General features: G+C 41.2%; 1 protein-coding gene across 1 annotated transcript in view; it reads right to left on the reverse strand.

The window, feature by feature from the left end:
* Positions 1-2,595: 2,595 nt before the first annotated feature.
* The window catches only part of SLC38A1 (solute carrier family 38 member 1), a 65,342-nt gene continuing 42,819 nt past the window's right edge, over positions 2,596-25,118 (reverse strand). Inside the window, exons 6-17 of the mRNA XM_032492668.1 lie at positions 25,010-25,083; positions 23,250-23,342; positions 22,858-22,939; positions 21,584-21,666; positions 20,162-20,220; positions 19,729-19,845; positions 18,788-18,867; positions 13,965-14,065; positions 11,930-12,048; positions 10,739-10,880; positions 10,541-10,638; positions 2,596-8,742 (exon numbers count right to left, since the gene is read on the reverse strand). Of these exons, the coding sequence (XP_032348559.1) occupies positions 8,641-8,742; positions 10,541-10,638; positions 10,739-10,880; positions 11,930-12,048; positions 13,965-14,065; positions 18,788-18,867; positions 19,729-19,845; positions 20,162-20,220; positions 21,584-21,666; positions 22,858-22,939; positions 23,250-23,342; positions 25,010-25,083 (1,150 nt within the window). The 3' untranslated portion in view covers positions 2,596-8,640. The remainder of the gene's footprint in view (positions 8,743-10,540; positions 10,639-10,738; positions 10,881-11,929; positions 12,049-13,964; positions 14,066-18,787; positions 18,868-19,728; positions 19,846-20,161; positions 20,221-21,583; positions 21,667-22,857; positions 22,940-23,249; positions 23,343-25,009; positions 25,084-25,118) is intronic.

Here is a 25,118-nt window from a genome sequence, read left to right on the forward strand (position 1 = left end):
GAAAAAGCCAATCAGTAGACTCTGCCTTTGTAAAGTGAAATTGAACATTTTTTTCTGCTTCTCCCTGAACTTCCTTCCACCTCCAAATTTAAAAACTCTGAGTTCCTTTGCTTTTCCACAGCAAGGTAGTTATTTGCCCAGGTTCAATAAAAATCTCCTCCTTTCTACCAGTATATAATTGGAAAAAAGTGTGTATCATTTCCTTGAAATGTCACATTTGTGAGTGATGCTCGTTTAATCAGTTATGTCAAACAGCTCTGAGGAACAAAGGTTGATTTTACTTATGCCTACAAAACCATCCCAGGAAAGCTGTGCTAGTCCCTTCCTTACAGGTGGTAAGAAAGGGCACTTCTCAGCAGGCCAGGACCCTTAGGAGATTTGGGGGAACTCAGATAGAGAGGAACTCATCCAAATTTATAGACAGCACAGGTGACACATAGTGGAGTTTCTTGGGCTTGGGTTCCTACCCTTGAGCTGGCAAATAAGAGACTTTTTAAAGCGCAATTCTGTGTTTAATACTGCGTGCCTCTGGATTTGCAAAGCAAACCCAAGAAAACCTGTATGATTAATTAGCGCTCGCTGCAGCGGCACGTGTGCAAACCATCAGGCCAAGACTAATGAGACCTTTTTTAATGACCAAGAATAATCCTTGAGATTTTTATGGTTGGAAAGGGGGACTGTTTAGGGAAATTGGAAAGAACTTGAAAAATTTGAAAGGGGCAAAAAAGTTTACTGGGTTTACATTCTGTGTAATACTAGATGTCCCTTTTGAGTTATCTGATTCTATATGAATTTTGCCTTTTTATTTTGGCCTTTGAGATATTTTATAACCCTGTAAATTATAGAGACTGATAGATAGAAATGATTATTACCCCGAGAACAAATGAATCCTGATGGAGATGTAATTGATCTCCCCCTGGGGAGAAGGCCAGTTTGCATCTATTAGCCAGTTCATTTCAGCATCCTTTATTGTCTGTTCTTTGAATTCTCCTTTGAACCATTTTAAAACATCTTATTTGTTTCTTCATTTATGATGAGCTAGATAAAAATTTGACACCTGCTTTATGTGAGAATCGTATTTCTACCTTTGTAAAAAAGAGATATATTTACCCATGTATTTTAAAGTCTTTAATATATTTGAGCTTTCTTTAGATATACGGGGCACTATGAGGACCTAGCTTTATTTTCTTCAAAAAGCTAGTGATTTTTCTCCATACTCAGCAAGAGTAACCCTTCTTTTCTCCACTGAGTTGAAAGTCCACTTATTGGGTGTTATTTGTGCTCTGTATGATGGTCTATTTATTTCCTTTTCAATGTAAATCTGCTTTAAGTGCTACAGTTACATAATACATGATTCGGCAGGTTATTTCGATGTTACACTGACCCTACTGAAGAACAGATGGTCCTGACAGTTTGGATTCGTCTAAAATTTAAACTAATGAAAGATAAAACCTTGATATACAAAATTTAGGCCTCGCTAACCATCTCCAGACTAACTATCCTCACCAGGCAGAACCTAGTTATAAATCTAGAAGGTAAGCGAACAGGTCATCTGGGTTGCAAAGCCGTCAGTAAGTCCATGTCGGAGGGAAGGAATAACCCCCACACAGACAGTGCCGAGGGAAGCAGGGCAGAGGAGAACAGTATTAGCAGACACTCATGGAGCAGGAGTGGAAGAAGTCAGAACCATCAAATCTTCAACCCAAAAGTCAAACCCAAAGTAGGGCCAGATCTTTTGATTTATAACAAAACCCACTCATATTCTCAAGCCTTGTGGGTGTACCCACTTTTACACCTGCTTGGGTTTGAGAGTGATAATGACTCACACCCTTTGTCCTGGGGGTTTTGATCAATTAAGAAATAGAAACAGGAGGCACAGATGGATTAAGTTTATAGATCATGAAGCTAGCTTGCAGTCCACAGCTTGGATGCTTATGCCCCAAATTTCCACCTTGAGATCCACAGGGGGCACCAACATGGCCCTGCCCAATGGGCCGTCTGCCTGGCAGCCCACAGACAGTCAGGAGCAGCCTCACCCCCACTCACACACGAAGGCCCAGGTCATTCACGCACTAGCCCTGTCCCCAGAGGGGTTTGGGTATAAGACTACGGATACTGTGCCACCTTGATCTGATAAAACTTCCCAAAGATCACGGGGGAGGAGCCAGTGATGGACGAGGGAAAAACCAAGCTGCAGGAGCTTTCCCCTCAATAGTTCCTGGCAAAATGGAAGACCTGATAGGATTTCCTATTTCGTGGATGGCCGCAGTGTGGGCAGAGGACGACTGGAGTCCCTCCTACGCCATAGCCCAGGAACCAATATTCATAAACATGAAGTTTAGGAAGAAAATGTTATGTTCCATCCACTTTGATTGTGAAGGATGGAGAAAGATATGTTTCAGATCAACTAGATTTCTATCATAAGTATTTTGTAGAGTTTGGGCACTTTACTATAAGCTTCTGTGAACTCTCGGCGTTCTAGAACACTGACAAAATGCGTGCAAATCTGTCTCCAACAACCCCAAATAGCGTGTATGGTAAGTACCCAAATACCCCCCTTTTTGGTATTGTACCCCAAAAGAATGAAGACAAAAATTCATAAACACTTTTATTTCACATTTTTTAATGTTTAAAAACTATGTTAACAGAGCAGTTATAGAACAGAACTTCTTACATTTCTTTATTTACACCACATCCTGGGGGAAAAAAAAACCCCAAAAACCTCTATATGTTTGATTAACCATGAAGAGCAAAGTTTTGTGACTTGTGACTCACTTAAATCGTCCATCTGAAATTCATTTACAAGGTTTTTACATGAATGAAACAGTGATGTGCTACACGTAAGGGACTCAGATGAAGTCTAAAATACACAGATTCTAGAGGGGATTATGTACCAACCACCAAGATTCAAGTGTTTGGGGAAAACATTACTTAAGACAGTCTGTGTTGGTGCCGACTCTGAAAAGTAAATGCAGTCATGCAAGACTTTCAAAAGCTTGATAAAATAATGGTTCTTTTCTTCCTTCTTTTCTCTTTCTTTCTTTCTTTCTTCTTTTCTTTCTTTCTTTCTTTCTTTCTTTCTTTCTTTCTTTCTTTCTTTCTTTCTTTCTTTCTTTCTTTCTTTCTTTCCTTTTCTTTCTTTCTTTCTTTCTTTCTTTCCCTTTCTTTCTCTCTTTCTTTCTCTCTTTCTTTTATTTCTTTCTTTCTGTTTGTGCTCATAGTTAATGCTCAGGTCTTTCCCCTCATTTCAAAGATCCCAAAGTTTGGGAAATGCAGCAATTCAGTTTTGAAAAAACAAAACAAAACAAAAAAAACACATTCTCCTCCCCAACTTGTTTTCATGAATACTGTGTAGTGGTATCAGTGTTAACGTTAAAACAGCATTATGAAGAAACAACTCGTTATTTTGAGTATATCTATTTCTATATGGCAACCACTTGGGTCTAAAATGTTCCTTATTTGTAGCTCAGAGGACTATCTTTTAAATAACTGATCTGAATACCAGTATAAGAAATCAACGCAGCTATTTTTCAGACATTTCTTTCTCTAAACAAGTAAGATTTTTTTAGGTTCCAAGTTTACATTGAGAGAACTATGTTACCTGGGAGAGAAGGTAAATTTTTCTAATTCCCAAACCAAACCTCTAATATCTATGAAAACATTTATTCTTGATAGGCAGATACTAGAGACTTCTATTTCAATGTGGATTAACAACTGCAAAAATATACAGCCTCCTATGTATTTACAATATATTTACATACAAGCAAAGTATTTCCTACAATAAGCCTCAACTGCATAGATTCTTCCTTTTAAAAACACAAATTCAAGCCTGTATATAGATGGGCCCGGTTTCACAGTCCTTCCTCCGAGAAAACCCTAAGAGACGAAGAAGCTCTGAGTCTTGTGAATTATACATGTTTTTCAAGAACTTTCCCTTCAAGATTTAGTGATATTTTTCAGTTGTCAGCCACCCCCACCCCTAATTGATACCCGAAAGACATAGATCATTATAAATAATTCACTGTATTTTCGAGGAAGTGTATTCTGTTGCTAAAAGATTCTCAGCTCTGCCATCCCTAAGGGGAATGTTCATTAACATTCTTAGATGATACAGTCTCTCTTTTTAGTTTGAAAGTGGCTAGAAGTTCCCTATGAACTGGAATGGAGGAATTATGTTCTCAAAGTTTACACCCTTTCTAAGCCTCAGACCTAGATAACCAGAGGGAAATGGATGGCTTTTGCACTAAAGGCATAAAATCAATTATCTGGTCATCTCACCGGCCTCCTCCTTGCCGCAAACCCAGTGAAATGCTCCATCCAGCACTCTGACCTTGACCCAGAGCTGTGCGTGAGTTTCCTCGGAGCCCTTTGCAGCCCCATGGGCAGTACGACCCTTTTAGCAGAGAACTCACTAGGAAGGAGGGCAGGACTGACCACCCCACAGTGAACCCACACCTCCTGGAGACCTTACTCCTGACATGAACCAGTATTTCCTCGAAGGTTGCATTTACAAAGGGTACATCTTTTCATTCCTTTCAAAAAAAAAAAAAAAGACGCAAAACACCTCACTTTTATTTCTTCACAGCTACAAGAACTGCAATCTTAGCGTGTCTCAGCCCACATGCAGGCAACCCCACTGACAACTGTGCATCTGGACCAGCATTTCACCGGGGAGGGCAATGAAGCGAGGCCCTTTCCTCCCCTCCCTAAGTCCTGGTTCCCACCTCTTGTCCCGAGAATCCTAGGAACAGTCCTCTGGGACTAAGGGGCAGGACTAGCGGGGATCAAAAAGGAAAGATTAACTGATTCCGAGTGGTCCTCACACTTGACGTGCACCCAGATCACTGGGAGGGTGTGTTACAGCACGGTTTGCTAGGCTCACCCTGAGAGTCTGATTTCACTAGGTCTGGGTTGGGGCCGGAGAAGGGGCATTCCAACGAGTTCCCAGGTGACGCTGTGGCTGCTGGTCCCGGGGAGCCCTACTTTGAGCACCACTGGCCTGGAGGCCTTCAGAAAGAAGCCACTTCTGGGGGAACTGTCTGAGCTGTCCTCTGAAATACATCTTCCCACAGCCCTCTGTGGTACCACGACCATCACCCATGTATGCCTTTCTCAACAGGGTCTGCAAATGTGAAAAAGGAAAGGTGGGTGGAGAGCTTTTTAAGCCTCGTCTGATAAGCGAGCAGTCAGACCACGGTTTACTAGCACTAACTCCATTGAAAGTGCTGTGTGCTGGCTTCAGTGACTGGCATGTGGGAGCGATATCCTTTTTGGTAGCGAGAGGGAAGGAGGTGAACTCCGGGAGCAAAACGTCCTACAAATAGAAGCAGGCAGGCCAAGCCTGAGACTCCACAGAGGAGAAAGGGTATCAGCTGAGGAACGTCCCTGGAGGCTTATGGCCCGCAGGTGGCCCCTCACCCTCCTCCTGCCACCGGCTGTCTGGTGGCCCTGGATTTACTCTTCTCCTCCTTTGCTGCAGGCACGGCTTCAGGCCACTCAGGGCACCTCTAACTGGTGGTGTGTGGCTGGGGGAGCACTCCAGATCCCACCAGCAACAGAAGTGACGGACGCTTGGCAACTTGGAACAAATACCCACTAGAAACAATATTACATTTAGTGGTGAGGTTCTTCAGCAATCTTGTTATATTATCCTATGTTCAGCTAAACTATGGGTTTAGATCTAGCCGGTCTGGTGGCCTAACACCATGTATAACCCCCAGGGCTTCTAAAGGAAAATACATTCCAGGTTGCAAACAATCAACTGACCAGAGTTTTACAATATGCTCTGCTTAAAAATTGGGGCCTGCCTGTGCTTAACAAGACTCGATTTCTTTCTTGTACACACTTCACTACCCCCATTTCCAATAAGTACCATGAAGGAAATCAGGGATTTACAGGATGCTGTGTTATGATAACTAGGGAACAACAGTTCACCGTCTAAAGGACGAACCTGGCACTGTTCACTAGTGTTGAGATCCTAACTGCCAAAGGAAAACGTGCTGCTCCCAGTGGCGAAAATAAAATGCTCGTGAGTCTGCTCACGTAGCAGAAAACCTTCCACAGCACTTGACTGTGTTACTGAAATTCTACCTAATGTCTGTGGTACATGCAGTTTGGCTACCAGCTCTCTATTCTAAACAAGAAGAGTAAGAGCGATACGTTTCGCAGCTAAGCCCACCCAAGCGATGTAATTGATCAGTGATCTCTGACGAATGACAGGAGGGTCTGTCATATTCAGTCAACAATAAACTGAGATAAACATATATAGATTTTAAAAACCTGTGGTACCACAGACATTGACCGCAATGTGCCTCCTCTAAATAAATATATTTTAAATAATAATAAAAAAATCCCTTGTCCTGACACATAAAATCCAAAGATCCAGATATATTACTACACATCCTGGGAGTTCACGATGAACTTCGAAGTTGACTCTGTGAGTGTAAAATGAATTGTTGTAAATTCATGAAGAAAACAGAAAGTAGCATAACATAGTTTGTAAACTTAGATTTGTCTCTATTTAAATGAAGGGTCGTCCACGATCTGGCTATTTCATTATTTGGTGCCCTAGACAAGCCCAAAGGGCCAGCTGACTTGTTTTATTCAGTTTCTCTCCCTGCTCACCTGACACGGAAGACACTGCTGAGAAGGACAGACGTGCCTGTGGATTTTACTAAGTTAGGAATTCACATGTAGGTAGGTATTCAGATCTGAATAGCAGAACGCTGACCTAATGTGGATGTAACTCTGGGGCAGTACATTAAAAGCTCTGGTGAGTCTACCAAGAAATGCAGGAACTACCTTTCCTTCTTCCCCCAGAAGGATCACGACAAGGTGCTCTGATGCCTGCTTTTTCTATGGGACATTAGTCTGTCAAGGGGAGGGGACATCCCTGTGTCAGCCCCGGGAAGCGTGCAGACCTTTGGGGAGCTGAGTGGGGGAGGATCAGAACCTAGAACTAAGTGCCTGGGAGCTCTGCCAAGAGTCTGTGGTTACAGTCTGTTTATCTCTGGATAAGCAATCTGTGCTCAGTGAACTTATATGTTTGTGAAGTTCAACCAGGATGTAGATTAAATACAAGCCCTGTTTCAAGTTCAAGGAGCACACACGCCTCTCACTGTGTGATGTGGACAAGCCAGTCGCAGGTGATGGCCCAGCTCAGGGGGGATGTGGTTCTGGGTTTCCATATCGTCCCCCATTCCTTTTCCAAGCTACCTTCTCCCGAACTCTCTTCTTTATCAGTCTCTCTGTGGTCTCCTTCTCCTGCTTTAGGAGAGGGGCTGGGGCAGAGTGTGGGTCACGTCAGGTGGGCAGTAACAGCCCACCCTTGACAAGGGGCGAGAAGAGGACCAGCACAGGCACCAAACGCCCCGTCTGGGGGAAGAAAGGTACACAGTGATTCCATCACACATTCTTCTCAAAGACCATCTTTGAGGGTTCTTGTTCTTTTTAAAGACTGGATGGATTGTTAATGGAGAAGAAATAGGAATGAGGCTTATTTAAGGTACAAAAATCTTATATTTGTAATAACCTAAATTTATAGATATAAAACAAGTCTTTTTAAAGACCCCACCCCCAAAGTACCCAATATAAAACAGGAATTACTTATCCTAGGTCCTCCGTGGTTAGATACACATTATTCCCTGTGCAAAGAGCTGGTGGACATGAGTAAAAGCTGCTGGGTTGATAATTTAAGGAAATGTTTTTCCCCCTTCAATAATACCGATATCGCGCTGAAGGCTGTCTGCATCAGAGGAAGATGTTTCTCAGGCATTTTGGACCAACTGTTTGTAGGACTCTTGCTTCTCCATTTGTTACAAAGGTGTCACGGGTCTTCCCCAGTAGAAGCTGACTCAGATTAGAGTAATTCTGACACAAATTGCCAAGAGGGAAACAAACCTTCATTTGCTAGATTACCCAGATACGTAGTTTAGTATGTTTACCAAGGTGAGAATCACTCCCACCCCTTTCCCAGCTGAGAACACTCTCCAGGGAATGTCTCTGCACAGAGCAGGATGTAGTACCAGCGAGGCCATGGGCTACGGGACCTCAGCTTCCAGGTGATCAGAGCCACCTCAAATATTGAGCATCCTCTGATCCAACAGGGGCATGTGCCCTGTAACTCTCATATGATTATCCCTATGTGCTATGTTAACCAAAATAGGCAAATTATTTACGAAACCATTTTTTTTTCTGTAAAGCAAAATAAATATATACAATTCAAGATTCTTTTCTCTTCTAAAAAGGTACAGATATCAGAAGCTGAACATCAGTAGGAAAATTATTTCAGAATCTGGATGTATAATAAATAAACATGATTGATGATCATGTTTTTAAAGTTCTAAGAGATGGTGAACTCACAAAAAAAATAGTGTTAGAAGAGTGAAGAATAACTGAGTGGGAAAAGTACTGGAAAATATGATTGTGTGAAATTTGGGGGGAAAAAATCCACAATCCTTTGATCAATCCTGGATCTTGGAGGGACATAAACCATTGGAGAAACAGGTCTCTGTTTTGCCAGTGAAGTGTTATTCCGTCTTGTACCTTGTAAATTTCTGTCTGCTTCTGTAAACTTGCCGAGGGAGTGACGCGGGGTTGCTGATGTGTGGGGACGTGACTGTTTCGTTTTTTCAGCTGGTCTCAGTGGCCTTCGTCACTGCCTGATGAGTAGGCCCAGTCGTAGATGACCAAGGGAATGCTGACCAGGGAAAACAGCACCCCCAGACCCAGGAAAAGGGCAGCCTGGAGCAACAGAAAGGCAAGGGTTACTTTCTGGGAAGCAAACACTTCCTGTGCTCACCTGGGGACACACAGATACACTCTCCCTTTCTTTCTGTGTGCCCTTGGATTCGGACTGTGTTACAATAGTTGCTGAACTATGAGAACCTTTTTAAAAACTGTGTGCCTCGGATTCTCCAAGGATGAGAAACTAAGAAAAAGCAGCCATGCAGAACCGTCCTCTGCATTCTGCGCTTTGCTGTCATGGTCACCTCGGAGTGAATCTGTTCTACAGCTGACGGTCTCCTTACAGCTCCTTTCAAACTACGATGACAACCAGAGAAAAGAATGGCCTTAGAAAACAAACAGGCCATGTCACTGCTCTTGACCAACCAGCCTTGGTTATTGCTGGCAGGCAAACATTTTCATTTGAAAAAGTATTCAAAAGATATGGGAAAGCGAAGTAGACTGGATGGAGTGAAATCGGAAATGGGTGGCCGAAACTAAGTGACTTCAAGGGTGGATGAAGGCCACAAGGGGCAGGTTACTAATTCTAGAATCTGGAGAACACAAGCTTATCAATTGCTTGGCCTTGAGAGCATCCACTGAGAGCTTTTTGGGGAGAAGGATGAAGCATCGCGAGAGCCAAGGGGGCTGGACTGGAGTCTGGACAGGGAGATGGAGCTGAGGGCAGGGGAGGAGGCGAAGTGTGGGGTTCAGAGGGGTGCATGCACACAGGCTCACCATCACAGGTCTGGTCTAACTCCCAGTAGGTCCCTCCACGGACAGAATCCCTTGTCTCATGCTATTTGGTTGCTCCTCCTACCAGTTTTATTATGGGAGCAGGGCTGGAGAGACTCAGGGAAGTTTATGGACTATGGAATGGTCTCCACCACTGTCAGGATTTAATCTTAGTTTGCTTTACTGCTACGCCAGGCTGACTGCTCCTTCCTCTCTGTCCTTGGGAAGCCCGCACTGGTCAGATTCAGAAGGATTTGGGATTTGTGGTTTTCAGGATAATCCTGTTGGGGATGTAGATGCTCTACCAGCATCAGCGCTGCTTCTCCTAGGTGCCCCGGGATGAGCCCTCGTGCCTGCGTCTCTCCTCTGGGTCTGCGGACTCGGGTATCGTGTGTGAGTGGGGTGCTTACACTAGCTGGGAGGGCAGCTGAGAAGCCTTCTCCGAGGCCAAACATAATGGTGCTCCAGAAGGTACTCATGGTGCAGCCACTTCACCCCTGCTTCCCTCACTGTCTCCAAGTGCACCACCTTCAAGATGCCCTTGAACTTCACCAGACCTGGAAACAAGAATCCCAATATAGAAAGGTAGTTTCTGAATCCAGGTCTGTGGCTCCAAAACACTTCTGTCCAATCAAACAAAGACCCTTTAAGCTAACTCAGACACTTGAGTTAAGGCATCACACGTTCCCTGGGCTGTAGGATGGAGTTATGTGACCAGGAATCGTACAGAAACAGGGGACTGCATAGAATCTTGGAGCCCCTTTCCACCTTACAGCTTGCTAAGGACAAGGCATCACGCCACAGAGACACAGGATGATCTCAACATCTAATCTCTCAGTTGGACCTGCCCTTGCTCAGTGCCAAAAGCGAAGGCACAATAAGAGAAAACCTGAAAAGATATTTTGAGGGAATGGAGAAGATTCAGATATGATGTTTTAAATCTCCCAGACGGGCAAACACTAAGACTGCTGCCTCCTTCTGAGGTCACTAAAAGTAGTGTTAGATGGTGGAGATGGACTATGTGTTTGGTATACTTCAACGAAAAACCAGAAAAAATTAGAGTGGCTGGCATGAGACATACCCAAATGCGTTGAGTTCCTTTATCTCCATCCTGGCTTGTTATTTTTAAATACAGAGACGAAGGAAGAATGAAAATTAGCATATTAGCAGATGTAACTCCTGTAAAATAAGAAAAAAAAAAAAGTTTGCGGCCGTCATCGTGAAACTCTGGCTTTCTAAACAGCCGCTGGGGAGTAAGCGTGAAGTCACAAAGCCATACCTACGACTCCAAAAATGTCCTTCATGGAGGGTATGAAGATCACCAGTAAGTTGATAATCACCAGAAGTATGAAGGTCACCAAGACATGACGACATAAATTAAACTTTGTTTTCTTAGCCAGTTCAAACAAAGATGAACGGACCTGCAGGAAAAGAAAACGAAGGTTCTGTGGTGCCAGCAGCATGCCGACCTCCACATTTTTCAGCAGTCACTGATAGACTGGTGCCCAGGCATTTGCGACAGGCTTTGTCACACCTGGTGAGTTTACAGACAGCTTAACAGTCTGGGAAGCAGCGGAGCTTGACTTAAGATGGACAGTGTTTTCTTTATGACTAGGTAGTTGTCTTTTGCAGGGAGGGGAGGTAGTTTCTGTTTTATCTATGACTGAGTGCTCTCTTCTGGTCCTACATCCTCCTGCCATGTATAACAGGGGATTCAAACAGTCTATCTACATTTCTGTGTAAGGAAGAAGAGGGATAGACGTAAGATTCATTCCATCAGAGTTGTGGTGTATATAAACAATGGAATATTATCAGCCGTCAAAGAGTGAAGTAACGCCACTGCAGCAACACGGATGGGCCTGGAGATCATCATACTAAGTGAAGTCAGTCAGACAGAGAAAGACAAATATCATATGGTATCACTTGTATGTGGCATCTAAAAAAATGGCACAAATGAACTTATTTACAAAACAGAAACAGACTCACAGACATAGAAAACAAACTTATGGTTACCAAGGGAAAAGGGGGAGGGGGAGGATAAATTAGGAGTTTGGGATAAGCAGATATAAACCACTCGATACAAACAGATAAACAACAAGGTCCTACTGCACAGCACAGGGAACTATATTCAATATCTTGTCATAAGCTATAATGGAAAGAAGTCTGAAAAAGGATCTATATGTAAATGTATAACTGAATCTCTATGCTGGACACCAGAAACTAACACAACATTGTAAATCAACTAGACTTCAGTGAAAGAAAAGCAAAGATACGTTCCATCAGGAGGCTCCCCTAATTCACTGATCCCACTTTCTTTCCAAAGAGCCTTGGGATCCTTCCCCGATGCATTTTCAAGGATGCAGAAGAGTTACTTCAGCAGGCCGGCTCTGGAGATGGCTCCCGCTCTGGAAGGCAGCAGAGAAGAGGAGCCACCAGCCGCTCTCAGGCTGCACTGCCGCCCTTTACTCACCGTGAAGAATAACACGGGCACCGTGAGGATGACAGCAACAATGACGGCCAGCCGCACCGTCAGGATGAGGATGTCATCTTTATTCTGGTACTTGTGCAGGAGGTCTGACTGCACTTTTTCTAAAAACGAGGGAGAAGTAAGAGGGTGTGACAACAAGACAAAAGCACATCACGGAATCACAGCTTTTCCGAACCACAAAGAATTTGTAACTTGGAGGGCAAGGAAAGCAATGCTCTGGGTGTTGAAGTATCTATTAAGCAATTGATATAGTTGATGAGGAGCCCCTCCACCCTGCTGGCCTCACCGATCCTTTAGGGAAAAGGACTGTACAGTAATCACTAGACATCACCCAGAGTGGGGATGCTTAACTCACACTAAATTACACCTAGGAGTCAGCTGGGGTTAAAAATACCATGCGGCTGAAGCACAAAGCCCTTCTTAATCTAGATTCTTCCCGACTTGGTGCCACTCATCACACACTGCCAAGAAGCCCGGTCTTGCCGAGCAGCCTGTGGGCCCCTCGGGGCCTCTTCAAGCTCCTCTTATAACTCAGCGTCCAAGCAGCACAGGTGGTCACGGAACTTGACCACCGCAAGGAAGTAATTCTTCTCTCCCACGTATGTTTTTCTTATTTAAAAAAGTATTTAGCTTATATACCACTTTGAACTTTTTCTCAACTCTAAACTTCAGAAAGTGTGTCATTTCAAAGACAGCCAAAACTGGAGGGGCAGCCACTGAGAGCGAGGGAACGCTCGCTCCTCTGACCGAGACAGTCCCCTCCCGCCGTGTCTCCTCCTCCTCGCACCCGTGTCTCAAGGCTCGGGGTGTGGAATTTCAGCTCTGGTCTGGGCCGTAGATTAGTCTCAGGGTTATAAAAAGGATCCCAGGTCATAATAAAAATCTCCTTAGTTCTAATTTCCTTGATTCAAAATTCATAACCATTTAAAAATAGCTGAGCTTTTTTTTTCCTTTAACCTAAGAGCATAAAAGGGTTTGGTATTCTAGTCTATGTAAAAAAAAAGGGGTTTGTCAAGAAAAATCATAGCTTGAACAAGATAAGTGAGATGAGACTGTTTAAGTAACATTAAGCTTTTTCTCTCTCTCCTTCCCTTTACCCACCCCAAGCCCTGTGAGTCTGCAGGAACCTTAGGAATACCATCTTCATGCAGAAATTAAACGTGGTATTTATGGATTCATTAGACAATGCGCTTCTCCATTGCCTGTGAAAATGGTAATAACACAACTGTATACTCAGGGTAGCCCCTCTCTCCAGGCTGAATTAATCATCTCTAAATGTGTTTAAGTTTTGAGGCCCCTTGTGTTCATGAAAAAATGCCCCCAAGAAATATTGTTTAATAGAGGATGTGAAATATATGTATTTCAATGTAAATTCGGTCTCAAATTACAGTGATAATGAAAGATGTTCAATAAAGCTGCAGGATGACTGACGAAGAAGCAGTAAAAGAAGGTAAATGATTCCTACAGGGTCAATAAAAGTTAACAATGAAAAGCTTTGCTCTTTTTCGGATTTCTTTTCTTTTAAACTTTCTGTGTCATTCCTTCAAATTGCTGCAAGGCTCCACCTTCCACCGAACACCCAGGTGTCTGATTTTTAATTAACGGAGTGTCATGAGGGTAGCACTTCGCTCTTTCTCACTTTCAGAATCTGTCTCTGTCTCTCTTTGCTATTAATGGAACCTGACCCAGTTTGCAACAGCAATTAGGAAAGCCTTCGCTGATGTAGTTTCAAGCTTTCCTCAGGAAAGGTGGCAGGCTTATAAACTGCAATTTCTTTTAAGGACAGTATGAGGAGAGGAAAATTACAGGATAGTGTTTCGGTAATTATTCTTTTGTGTGGTCTGCATGAATATTCAGAGGAACCATCGCCATTTGCTTTAAGTAGAAGAAAAGACCAGCAAAACCAATGGGCAGATTTGTTGCTTTTTTGGCTATCACGTTAAAAGTTATTTTGACCTTGATTTTTAAGAACTTACTTACTAATCCCTGTATTTGTGTGCTGATGGAAGTTACTTACCATAGAATGTCAAGTAGCCAAAAATGGCAGTCAGGAAGTACATAACAAACATGGCGAAAAAGGAGATATTGGAAACCATCTGCATCTTTTTCTGTGATCGACTGAAAACAAAGATAAAGCAATTTGAAAAATTAAAAACCATGTTACTGAATCTAAGCACCAGTGTGAACACTGAAGAATGAGAACTTAGAAGTTTCTTTCTATCAGGATAGGGCAGACCTGACCCACTGAAATGACCCCCAGCAATTGTGCCATTTTAGAATAACTTCTTTTATACCGAGTGCCTATTGTGAGAAAGTGATTCACGGAACGAACAATCTCTTGAGTGTTCTTCCCCATTCTTTTAAAAGTTCTCATCTGAAGGGCAGAGAGTATTCTTTTTTTTTTTTTAATATTTGTTTGATGTTATCTCCACCCTCAGCACGCACAGGAAAAAAGGCAGAATAAATTCCAATGCTATGCTCCCAGCCCCCAGAGATCGGGGCAGAGCGAGAACTTGACCTCAGGTGTTCTGTTGCTAAAGCTGCTACTTGGGTTCTGGTTTTCCCATCGAATAGCCCTAGGGATGCACCCAGAAGCCCTTGTGTCTCCAGAGCAATTAGTGCCCAAGAGATCACAGTTGGAAATAACGAAGGGCTCTCTCTCTCTCTCTCTCTCAGGTTAAAATAAGTTTACTCTGGGAGTTTGCATGAACCTTTGAGTTTCTTTAACTGCCCAAACAATCTACAAGACTTGTACTCAAAAAGACACCACCAATAGTCACAATGTTTGACTGTGTTATAACAGGGAGTATGGAAAACAAGAAAAGTTGAGAAGTACACACATGAGAAAATTTACAACCCAAAAGCTGGACTATTAAATGCAGATGTCAAAGACGTATTTAAATACTCTAAACACAGGATCACAGTGTAGGATGTACACACAGATAAGTAGATGTAAATATTGCAAAATTTACTCACATGTCAACTAAATATGAAAGAGGAAGAATCATGAGTGAATTCAATGCTAAAAAACATCATCTTTATTTTGGTTTCAAACTGGAAATAGACAGCTATACTGCATATATTTTCTGGGCTTAAGACTATTCCACAATGTCTACTTCAAGAAACAAGAAAAAGTCTCAAATAAACAATCTAACCTTACACCTAAAGGAACTAGAAAAAGAAGAACAAAGTCCAAAGTCAGCAGAAAGAAGGAAATAATAAAGACTAGAGCAGAAACAAATGAAATAGAGACTAAAAAGACAGCAGAAAAGATCAGTGAAACTAAGAGTTGATTCTTTGAGAAGATAAACAAAACTAACAAGCTTTTAGCTAGACTCACTAAGAAGAAAGACAGAAGACTCTGATAAATAAAATCAGAAACCAAAGAGGATAAATAACAATGGATACCACAGGAATGCAAAAGACTACAAGAGAATATTAAGAAAATACTATATGCCAACAAATTGGGCAACCAAGAAGAGATGGACAAATGTTTAGAACCATAAGACCTTCCAAGACTGAATCATGTAGAAATAGAAAATCTGAATAGACTAATCTCTAGTACAGAGATTGAAATGGTAATCAAAATCAAGAACTTCCCCCCAAACAAAAGCCCAGGACCAGACGGCTTCACTGGTGAATTCTACCAAACACTCAAAGAAGATTTAATACCTGTCTTTCTCAAACTCTTTCAAAAAGTTGAGGAGGAGGCAATGCTTCCTAAATTATTTTATGAGGCTAACATCATCAAGAGACCAAAACCAGACAAAGACAACACAAGAAAAGAAAACTGATGGCCAGTATCTCTGATGAACATAGATGCAAGAATCCTCAACAAAATACTAGCAAACTGAATACAACAATACATCAAAAGAATCGTACACCACGGTCAAGTGGGATTTATTCCAGGGATGCAAGGATAATTTAATATCCACAAATTAATCAAGATGAGACACGACATTAACAAAATACCCACTTAAGATAAAAACTCAATGAAGTGGGTATAGAAGGAACATACGGCAACATAATAAAGGCCATGTATGACAAACCCACAGCTAACATCGTTCTCAGTGATGGAAAACGGAAAGCTAGCCCTCTAAAATGAGGAAGAAGGCAAGGATGCCCGCTTTTACCACTCATATTCAACCAAGTATTGGAAGTCCCCGTCAGCGCAATTAGGGAAGAAAAAGAAATAAAAGGCGTCCAAGTAAAACTGTCACTATTTCCAGTTGACAGGATTTTATATATTGAAAACCCTAAAGACTCCACCAAAAACTATTAGAAATAAGCGAATGCAGTAAAGTCGCAGTGTACAAAATCAACATACTAAATTCTGCTGTGTTTCTATACACTAACAATGAGCTAGCAGAAAGAGAGATTAAGGAAACAATCCATTTATAGTTGCAACAAAGAGAATAAAATACCTAGGAATAAATCTAACCAAGGAAGTGAAAAAATTGTACACTGAAAACTATAAGACATTGTTTAAAGAAACTGAAGAAGATACAAGTTAAGTAGAAAGATATTCCATGTTTATAGATGGGAACACTTAACATTGTTAAAATATCCATCTTACGCAAAGCAAGCTACAGATTCAGTGCAATCCTTATCAAAATCCTAAGGACATTTTTCACAGAAATAGAACAAAAACTTCTAAAATTTACATGGAATCATAAAAGACCTCTAATAGCTCAAATGATTCTAATAAAAAAAGAACAAATCACATTTCCTGATTTCAAACTATATTACAAAGCCAAAATAATCAAAACAGCATGGTATTGGCAGAAAAACAGACACAGAGATCAATGGAACAAAATTGGGAGTCCAGAAACAAACCCGCACATATATGGACATGTGTATACACATGTGTATGTAAATTAATTTACATCAAAGGAGCAAAGAACATAAAATGGGGAAAGGATAGACTCTTCAACAAATGGTGTTGGAAAAACTGGATATCCACATGCAAAATTATGAAACTAGACCATTATCTCACACCATCCACAAAAACCAACTCAAAATGGATGAAAGACTTGAATGTAAGACCTGAAACCATAAAACTTCTAGAAGAAAACATAGGCAGTGTGCTCTCTGACATTGGTCTTAGCAATATCTTTCTAGTTATGCTTTCTCAGGCAAGGGAAACAAAAGCAAAAATAAACAAATAGGACTACATCAAACTAAAAAGGTTTGCACAGCAAAGGAAACCATCAACAAAACTAAAAGACAACCTACTGAACAGTCAAAGTTTGCAAATCATATATCTGATTAGGGGTTAATATCCAAAATATACAAAGAACTCATACATACAACTCAACAAAAAAGAAAACAACTGACAAAATTAAAAAATGAACAGAGGAGCATAACATTTTTCCATAGAAGACACAGATGGCTAACAGGCACATGAAAAGCCATTCCACATCAATAATTACGAGGGACATGCAAATCAAAACCACAATGACATATTACCTCTAGCCTGTTAGAATGGCTATTATCAAAAAGGCAAGAAATAACAAGTGTTGGAGAGGGTGTGGAGAAAAGGGAGCCCTCAGGCACTGTTGGTGGGAATGTAAACTGGTGCAGCCACTATGGAAAACAGAATGGAGAGTCCTCAAAAATTAGGAACAGAATTACCATATGATCCAGCTACCCTATTTCTGAGTATTTATCCAAAGAGTACAATAACACTAATTCCAAAAGATATATGGAACCCTATGTTCAGAGCAGCATTATTTACACCATAGCCAAGATATGGAAAAAACCTAAGGTTCCATCAGTGGATGAATGGATAAAGAAGATGTGGTGTATGTTTATATATACACACACTTATATACACAATGGAATACTACTCAGTCATAAAAAAGACCGTATCTTGCCAATTTCAACAACATGGATGGACCTTGAGGGTATTATGCTAAGTGAAATAAGTCAGGCAGAGAATGAGAAATACCATATGATTTCACTCATACGTGGAATATAAAAAACAAACAAACAACAACAACAACAACCCCAAAATGAACAAAGCAAACCAAATCAAAACATGCAGATACAGGGAACAGAGCAGTGTTCCAGAGGGGAAGGATGGTGGGAGGAGGACCAAATAGGCAAAGGGGATCAACTGTCTGGTGATGGATGGAAACTGAATTTTCGGTGGTGAGCACACTGTAGAGTATATAGAAGTAGAAATACAAGGTTGGACGCATGAAACCTATGTAAGTTGTACACCAGTTACCTCAAAAAAAAAGAGACTATGGTCTGATGACTATTTTTAATGTAGAAAGGCTGGCAGCAGTAGGCTAAAAAGAGAACCCATGGAGGAACTGATCAGCAGACCTTTAGTTTTCTCCAGAACAGCAATCAAAAATACACCCATAGAATCATCGTAACAGTTTAAAATGAACCACAATACTCTTTGTGGTCTTAACATTCATTTCTTTCTGCCTGATTTACCAGCTTTTTCCAACTAAACCAAAAGGCAAATCAGATACAATGCATTTCCCAGGTCACAGATGAATCTGAAGATTAGTATCTACTTGCAAAAGAATTGTAACATAAAGCAACACAAATACTTGAAGCCTCTTTGAGTAACACAGAATTTGAAAAACTAAATTAACAAGAAAAAGCCCATGTAGTGAACGACTTTATACATTTATGGTCAAAACGTACTGCAGGTTTCTGATTTTTCTTGCTCAACAATGGCAGAAAGTAAATGTTGAAGCTGGGTGATGAGTCTGGGGGGTTCGTTATATGCGAGTCCATTTATTTCAGTACAGCACTTGCCTATTAATGAGGGGTTGTAAAATGACTCTGCAGATAAAAAAAATTAAACAGATCTCTTACTCTTTAAGCTCGCTGTAAATTGGCAGGACTGACGGGTGGCAGACGAATGCAAATGCAATCGTTGGTAAAGCGTACACGGTCTATTTGGAAGAAAAAAATAAACATTAAGGCAAGGCATCTTTTTCCCCCATAAAAATAACAGCACTCTAGGCTTTCTGAGCTGCCTTTTTATCTGACAGCTCTTCAGCATCCCTGGATTATTTGGTTATTAGAAGAGCTCTGATAGCTAAAATAGGAGCAGCTTTTCTAAGAGCGCTCACCTAGCTTGAGATGAGACAGCAGGCACCGGGCACAGGTTGTTTTAATGCTGGGCCTAACTGCAGTGTATTTGACGTCCTCCAGGCCCTGCGTCACCCTGTCACCCTGTCACCCCGTGTGTATCTGGCGCTACCCGGTTACATGGCACTTTCCTGCGTCATTTCACAGTCCCCACAACACCCTGAAACAGACCAGGGCTGTTCTCCTGACTCCCTGCAGGACAGGTGAGGACTTCCACATCCATGTTACTGCTCTTTGCTCTGTACAGGGTGCGTCAAATCAGACTTAAAAGACGGCATCTAAAAAGACAATTACTTCACCACTTTGGTTGTATCCTTAAGAGTTAAAAGAGAGTGAGAGAGATCGATCTAAATTAGTTTTCTCAGATAAGATATTTTAAAACTCTCAATCTCAATATAGTAACTTCTTATGCAAAAAGAAGTTGTGGGGGGAGGGTATAGCTCAGTGGTAGAGCACATGCTTAGCACACTTGAGGTCCAGGGCTCAATCCCCAGTACCTCCGTTAAAAAAAAAAAAAAAAAAAAAAGTTTTTTTGGAAGCAGTGGTACTGTGCTCTTTGGAGAATGAATACATCAAAAACAGTATAATTAAAGCCAGTATAAGAAATACAATGCCATTAGTGAAAATGCTCCTTTTTATGTTTAAGGGACAGGAAAACTTACCTTTGAATTAAAGGTAACATATTTTGGCGTACACATGTCAGCATTTGTTGAATTCGCACTTATTGTTGAATTAAGCTCTGAAACAATGCAGGGAATTTGAAATTTCTTGTAGATAACCTGGTATTAAAAAATAAAGGATGGGGGAAGGTATAGTTTAGTGGTAGAGTGTATGCTTAGCATGCACGAGGCCCTGGGTTCAATTCCCAGTACCTCAGTTAAAAAAAAAAATCTAATTACCCCACTCCAAAATAAATGAATAAATAACAATGTGGGAAAAAAAAAGAATAGGCAAAAGATAACCCTTTAAAGTGCATGAATAAATAAATAAATGAGAAACAACATAGACTCTATCAAATAAAGTCAGATAATGAATAATTATTACATGGCATTGGAGCATGGCAAAACCAAACAAAGCCTCTCAATCAGCACTTACCACAATTAGGAAAAAAACCATACAGCTCAAAGAAAATCCACTCGTATAGCCAAGATAGCCTAAAAAAAGTTAAAAAAAAATATTGTTATTTCATTCATCACCTCTTTCAAAGCATGGTTTCAAGCATAGTTTGGGGTTCCTGTAATATTCATCCACGCCAATGTGAATACAAGATTTATTATTTGATAGTGCTACCCTTTTGGGCAAAAATGGTGACTTTAGATGAAAACGTTATAGTAGTACGTGTTTTGATTCCAGTTTTTCCTGACACACTAGGGAATGCAGATCCCCAGAATCCAGGGGAAAAGAACCTCCCGAGTTTGACCGTAGGTCTCTGTTGCTGTACACAGATGGATTCCTATGGCCAAATCCACTTAACTCCTTGATCCATTCAATAGTTCTTGATTGTGCACTTATCCTGAACAGGCACAGAGGCGATGAAGGGATTTCCAGGGACACACTGAGCACCTGAGGACCTTTCCCTTGCTCCCCTTAGGGTGCCTGGGAGATCCTCCGTAACCTCCGGGAAGGCACAGTTAAGTCCTCTGGGGGCTGCACTTTCTCACCGCTGGGAGAGAACAGCCTTTCCTACCTACACTGAAAAGAGTTACGTGCACATACACAGGAAAGCCTAAACACAGACTCAGAAACCAGAAAATTAAGGAGCTTAAAAAAGTCTGCTTATAGATCTTACAGAAGAGCTATAGAGGCTGGTAGTTTTCATATAAAACAAAACAAAAAACCATGGCTAGCGATCATTTTGGGAAAAACTTCAAACGTCTGCCTTGAATGAGCCCAGAATTCAAGGAAATGTGTTCCAGAGGCCTTGGACGGGACGGCCGTCCGGCCTCGTCAGTCCAGACGTGAAATTCCCGTTAACGTCAGGCACCCTCGTCTCCGGGTGCCAGCACACCCACCAACGTCAAAACCAAACGGACACGGCTTGGTGACTGTCTGCCATTTCTGACTTTCCACTTCTCTCTCTCCCTTCAGTGAGGGAAATAATTGAGACTGGTTAGCCTTTGCTAATTTAAGAGTGGTTCATAATACTTCAAGGAGTATGTTTAAGCAACTTTCAGTCTTGACATTAGATTCGCAAATCTGCTTATCTAAGGCATCAGGGTATGTGAGCCCTTGTCTGAGAATTCCATTTCCTGGGCTCTGCTGTTGGAAAGAGCACTGTCTGTTGCTGGTCCCAGGACCTGCCTTGTCCCCTCCACAGATTAGCAGAGCGACTGCCTAGGAAGTCACATACTGACCAGTGTGTTTATCCCATATTAGAGTCGAGCCTGATTAATACTTGTAATTTATCCTCACTTAGTCTTTGCCCCGTAAGTGAAAGTAGAGGGCAAAGTCGTTCATTTGTATTAGGTTTCTGATTCATCTGTATTATTGTATGATAAAAGCAAGATCTTTCCTTACCTAAGTTCTTTAAGAGACACAGAGGGAGAATTATGCCAAAGGTAACTACCACCACCAGGACGCGGCCATCCAGGTACCAGGCTCTGAAAGGCATTTAAGCAGTTAGGTTATATTTTCTTAGAAAGTGCCTTTTTTTTCCTTATGTGTAAAACTTCACAATATATTTTAATTATGTTTTTTTTTTACTATTACTAATGTTTACCATTAATTTTTTTTGTCATTATTCAGGTTTTATCCAAACACTTGAACCCAACCGCTGGTCCTTTACTATCATCTCTCTCCCATGTGATAGAAGAAGGCACATTGCTTTTCTTTTTTTTTCCCTCCCCCCACTGGCTAAGTATAGCATTCCTCTGAATTATTTACATGGTTTCAAAGCTGAACGCACACATGCATTCTGTCAGATTACAACTTGTCTCATCAATTATTTAAAGAGAATGTTCCTTTTTGTTTTGCTTGGCTAATATCATCGAAAAACAAGTCACCACAGGTAGGCATGGCTTTCTCCCTAATCTCTTGTGTGTGACCTTGAATCCTGATGACAGAACACTAGAAACTCTGGCTTCTATGATTCTCCCTTGAAAGAAAACAGAGAAACTAAGACTGACAAGAACTGTTAAACGAAGAGGTAGTCAAAACACAAGGACGTGCCAACGGCAGCCGCAGCATTTTCCAAGGTTAGCTGCATCTTTAATGAGGTTGGCTCATGTCAAGTCTGCTCCCCAAATGCTCCGTCCCTTCCATAAGAGACTCCGGTCTTAATTTGGCATGTTCCACTTCTGTGTTAAAAATACTCCATATCTGTTCTGGTTCATAGAAACTAGATGTAGATTTCGGGCTCACAGGAAAATGCAGCATCTACCATTTACAGCGCGAGTGATGAATCTACTTTTCACTTATTTATTTTTGTTTGGTTTTCGTTTTTTTTTTTTTGGCGAGGGGGTGGAATTAGGTTTACTTATTTGTGTGTTTGTTTGTTTTTAGAGGAGGTACTGGGGCTTGAACCCAGGATCTCATGCATGCACTCTACCACTTATGCTACACCCTCCCCACCTTGAATCTACCTTTTAAATGCTCATATTCAAATGGCTCTCCCTGCTTCTTTTTTATATAACCAACCCCAGAAACAACAAACTGAGAAAAAAAAAAAAAAAACCAGCCTAGGGAAGCTTAGTTTCTGCAGTTTTCATAAACCAAACACTTCAGTTAACCCACATTTCCATTAAAAGCATTTTAGTGATCTCACACACACACAAAAAGGGGCTATTACTTACGAAAATGCCTCTTCCTTTCCCATTAGGAACTTTATGGCAGAGGGTAGTTCATTTTTTACTATGAAGAGGTAACTCAGCATTGCTAGAGGAAAATGAGGACATTTTTAGAAAGACGATACTGGGGCTCAGGTTGCAAGCCATAGAGAAGGTCACCAGCCTGTTCCTAGACTGGCCTTCAGTACGACACAGACAGCTGGAGATGCTGTCCAAGATCCTCGCTGTAAGTAAGTGACTGCTGTCTCTGTTTCCCTGTCCACGCGCCGTTTTAGCAATGAGAATGATACTGCTGGGGTTACATTAAAACTCACATGGCCACCCAACCCCCAGGATTAGAGAAGATGGTAATTTTCACATACTTTCAAGCTCTGTATAACAAAACACGATCTCTTTACCTCCAGTGTTCTGCAGAGAGGTGGCTCCAAAGATGACGAGTTTCCCTGTGGTGCCAAAGACCTGCTCTCCCAGCTTTTCATAAACCATGCAGCCTGTTTAAAAGCCATGGTTGAGAATAGTTGAGAATACAAGAAATGACAGGATTCCCTACGTTAAAAATGGCCAAGATTTCATCACCCTGTGGACTGTTCCCCAAGTTATTTTGGTCTTTATCAGAATCACACAAAGAGCCTTCTTGGCTTTGCAAGAATTAAAGCATTCTCACGACAAAGCAACCTCTTGAAATTTAATTTAATTTATTTAATTAATTTTTCTTCCCTTTTTATTTTTTATTAGTTTTTATTTGGGGGGAGGTGAGTAGGTTTATTTACTTACGTGTGTGTGTACATATATTTTTAATGGAAGTACTGGGGATTGAACCCAGGACCTCATGCATGCTAAGCATGCGCTCTACCACTGAGCAATACCTTCCCCTGCCTTAACATTTTAAAGTGTCAGACATGGGCACCATTTCTTCTTTTTCAGGTTGGCCACAAAAGCATTACAAATAAATAATTAGGTCATAAGCCTTATTTTTCACTAGCTCAAAAGTCTCTCTGCTTTACTAGGGGGAAATTCCCACTCCGATCATATTCTCAGGTCTGGTATGTATCAGGAATGTAAAGACTTGATTTAAAAATAAAAATCCTGATGGCTGGGAAGGAAGGTTCCTTTTGAATTAATTACCTGAACTGATTAGACTAACCAGGAATTGTCTTAATAATATTCCAACAATGTCTCATGTATCCGAAATACCATAACCAGCTGAGAAACAGGTAATAACCGTGACATCAGAATTCTGATTCTAGTAAAATTTAGTTCAAAGATTTGTGACTCACAAAAAAAAAAAAAAAAGAGAGAGCACAGATAAAGGCCTCCAAAAAAACTAATCTGGCAACACCAGAATTCTAGGGTTCAACTGGTTCATCTCAATAAACACTAAAATTTAAACCATTCATTAACAAACGTGTTTATATTTCTTTGTAACGGTTCAGTTCACATTTTTAGGAGGTTCACCGAAAGCAATATGGGTTAGACTATAATTAAATTTTTGTTTAATCTCTCATAAGACTGGTGTTTAAACTAGACAATGGTTAGATTTTCAGTTTATTACAAAATGTTCCAGTTAAATGGAATTGTCTATATACAATAATAGCCGGCCCATGTGGTTTTATCTCATGTAAAAGTCAAATATTACAAACATAATCCAGTATCCCAGGGGTAGAAAATAAACACTTCAGGTATTACACTGCCCAGAGAACTCGAAGTCTTTTCATAGCACGCTGGCTGCCACGTTGCCTTGGGAGGAACATTTTCTCCTTGGAATATGCACGGAAGAGAATGAAAGCCCTGTGACCTTTCAAAATCTTGGAGGCTGTGACATAAAAACATGGGATCCTCGTTCTGAAGTTATAAAGACCTAAGGAAACACAGAGGCCTGTAAAACGAAGTCATCTTAAACTAGAAAAGCAGGCACAACCGGGGGTTCTCTTTAAATGACAACGTGATTTGCTCACTGATCATAATTCAATTTCTGTGCTGCTGTAGTCACTTCTCTAGGTAAACACCGCTGCAGGTCTTCCAGCGACCACAGGTCAAAGTACTTGTTTTCTTTAATAACCAAGTGGCTGAACAGGGAGAGAGGATCCTTTGTTCACAACATCACCACGAGAGGCATTTACCCCGGCTTTGCAAAATGAGACGTGCTCCCACAGCTTACCTGTTTCCTTTGAACAGATCAACAGAAGGTTGATTGAATATATAGACAGCAGCGTTACTGAAGTCAGAAGTACCCTAAAGCAAAGAAAATAAGGCTTGTGACACCTATA

The sequence above is a fragment of the Camelus ferus genome, chromosome 12, assembly GCF_009834535.1.
Source record: "Camelus ferus isolate YT-003-E chromosome 12, BCGSAC_Cfer_1.0, whole genome shotgun sequence".
NCBI classification, from domain to species: Eukaryota; Metazoa; Chordata; class Mammalia; order Artiodactyla; family Camelidae; genus Camelus; species Camelus ferus.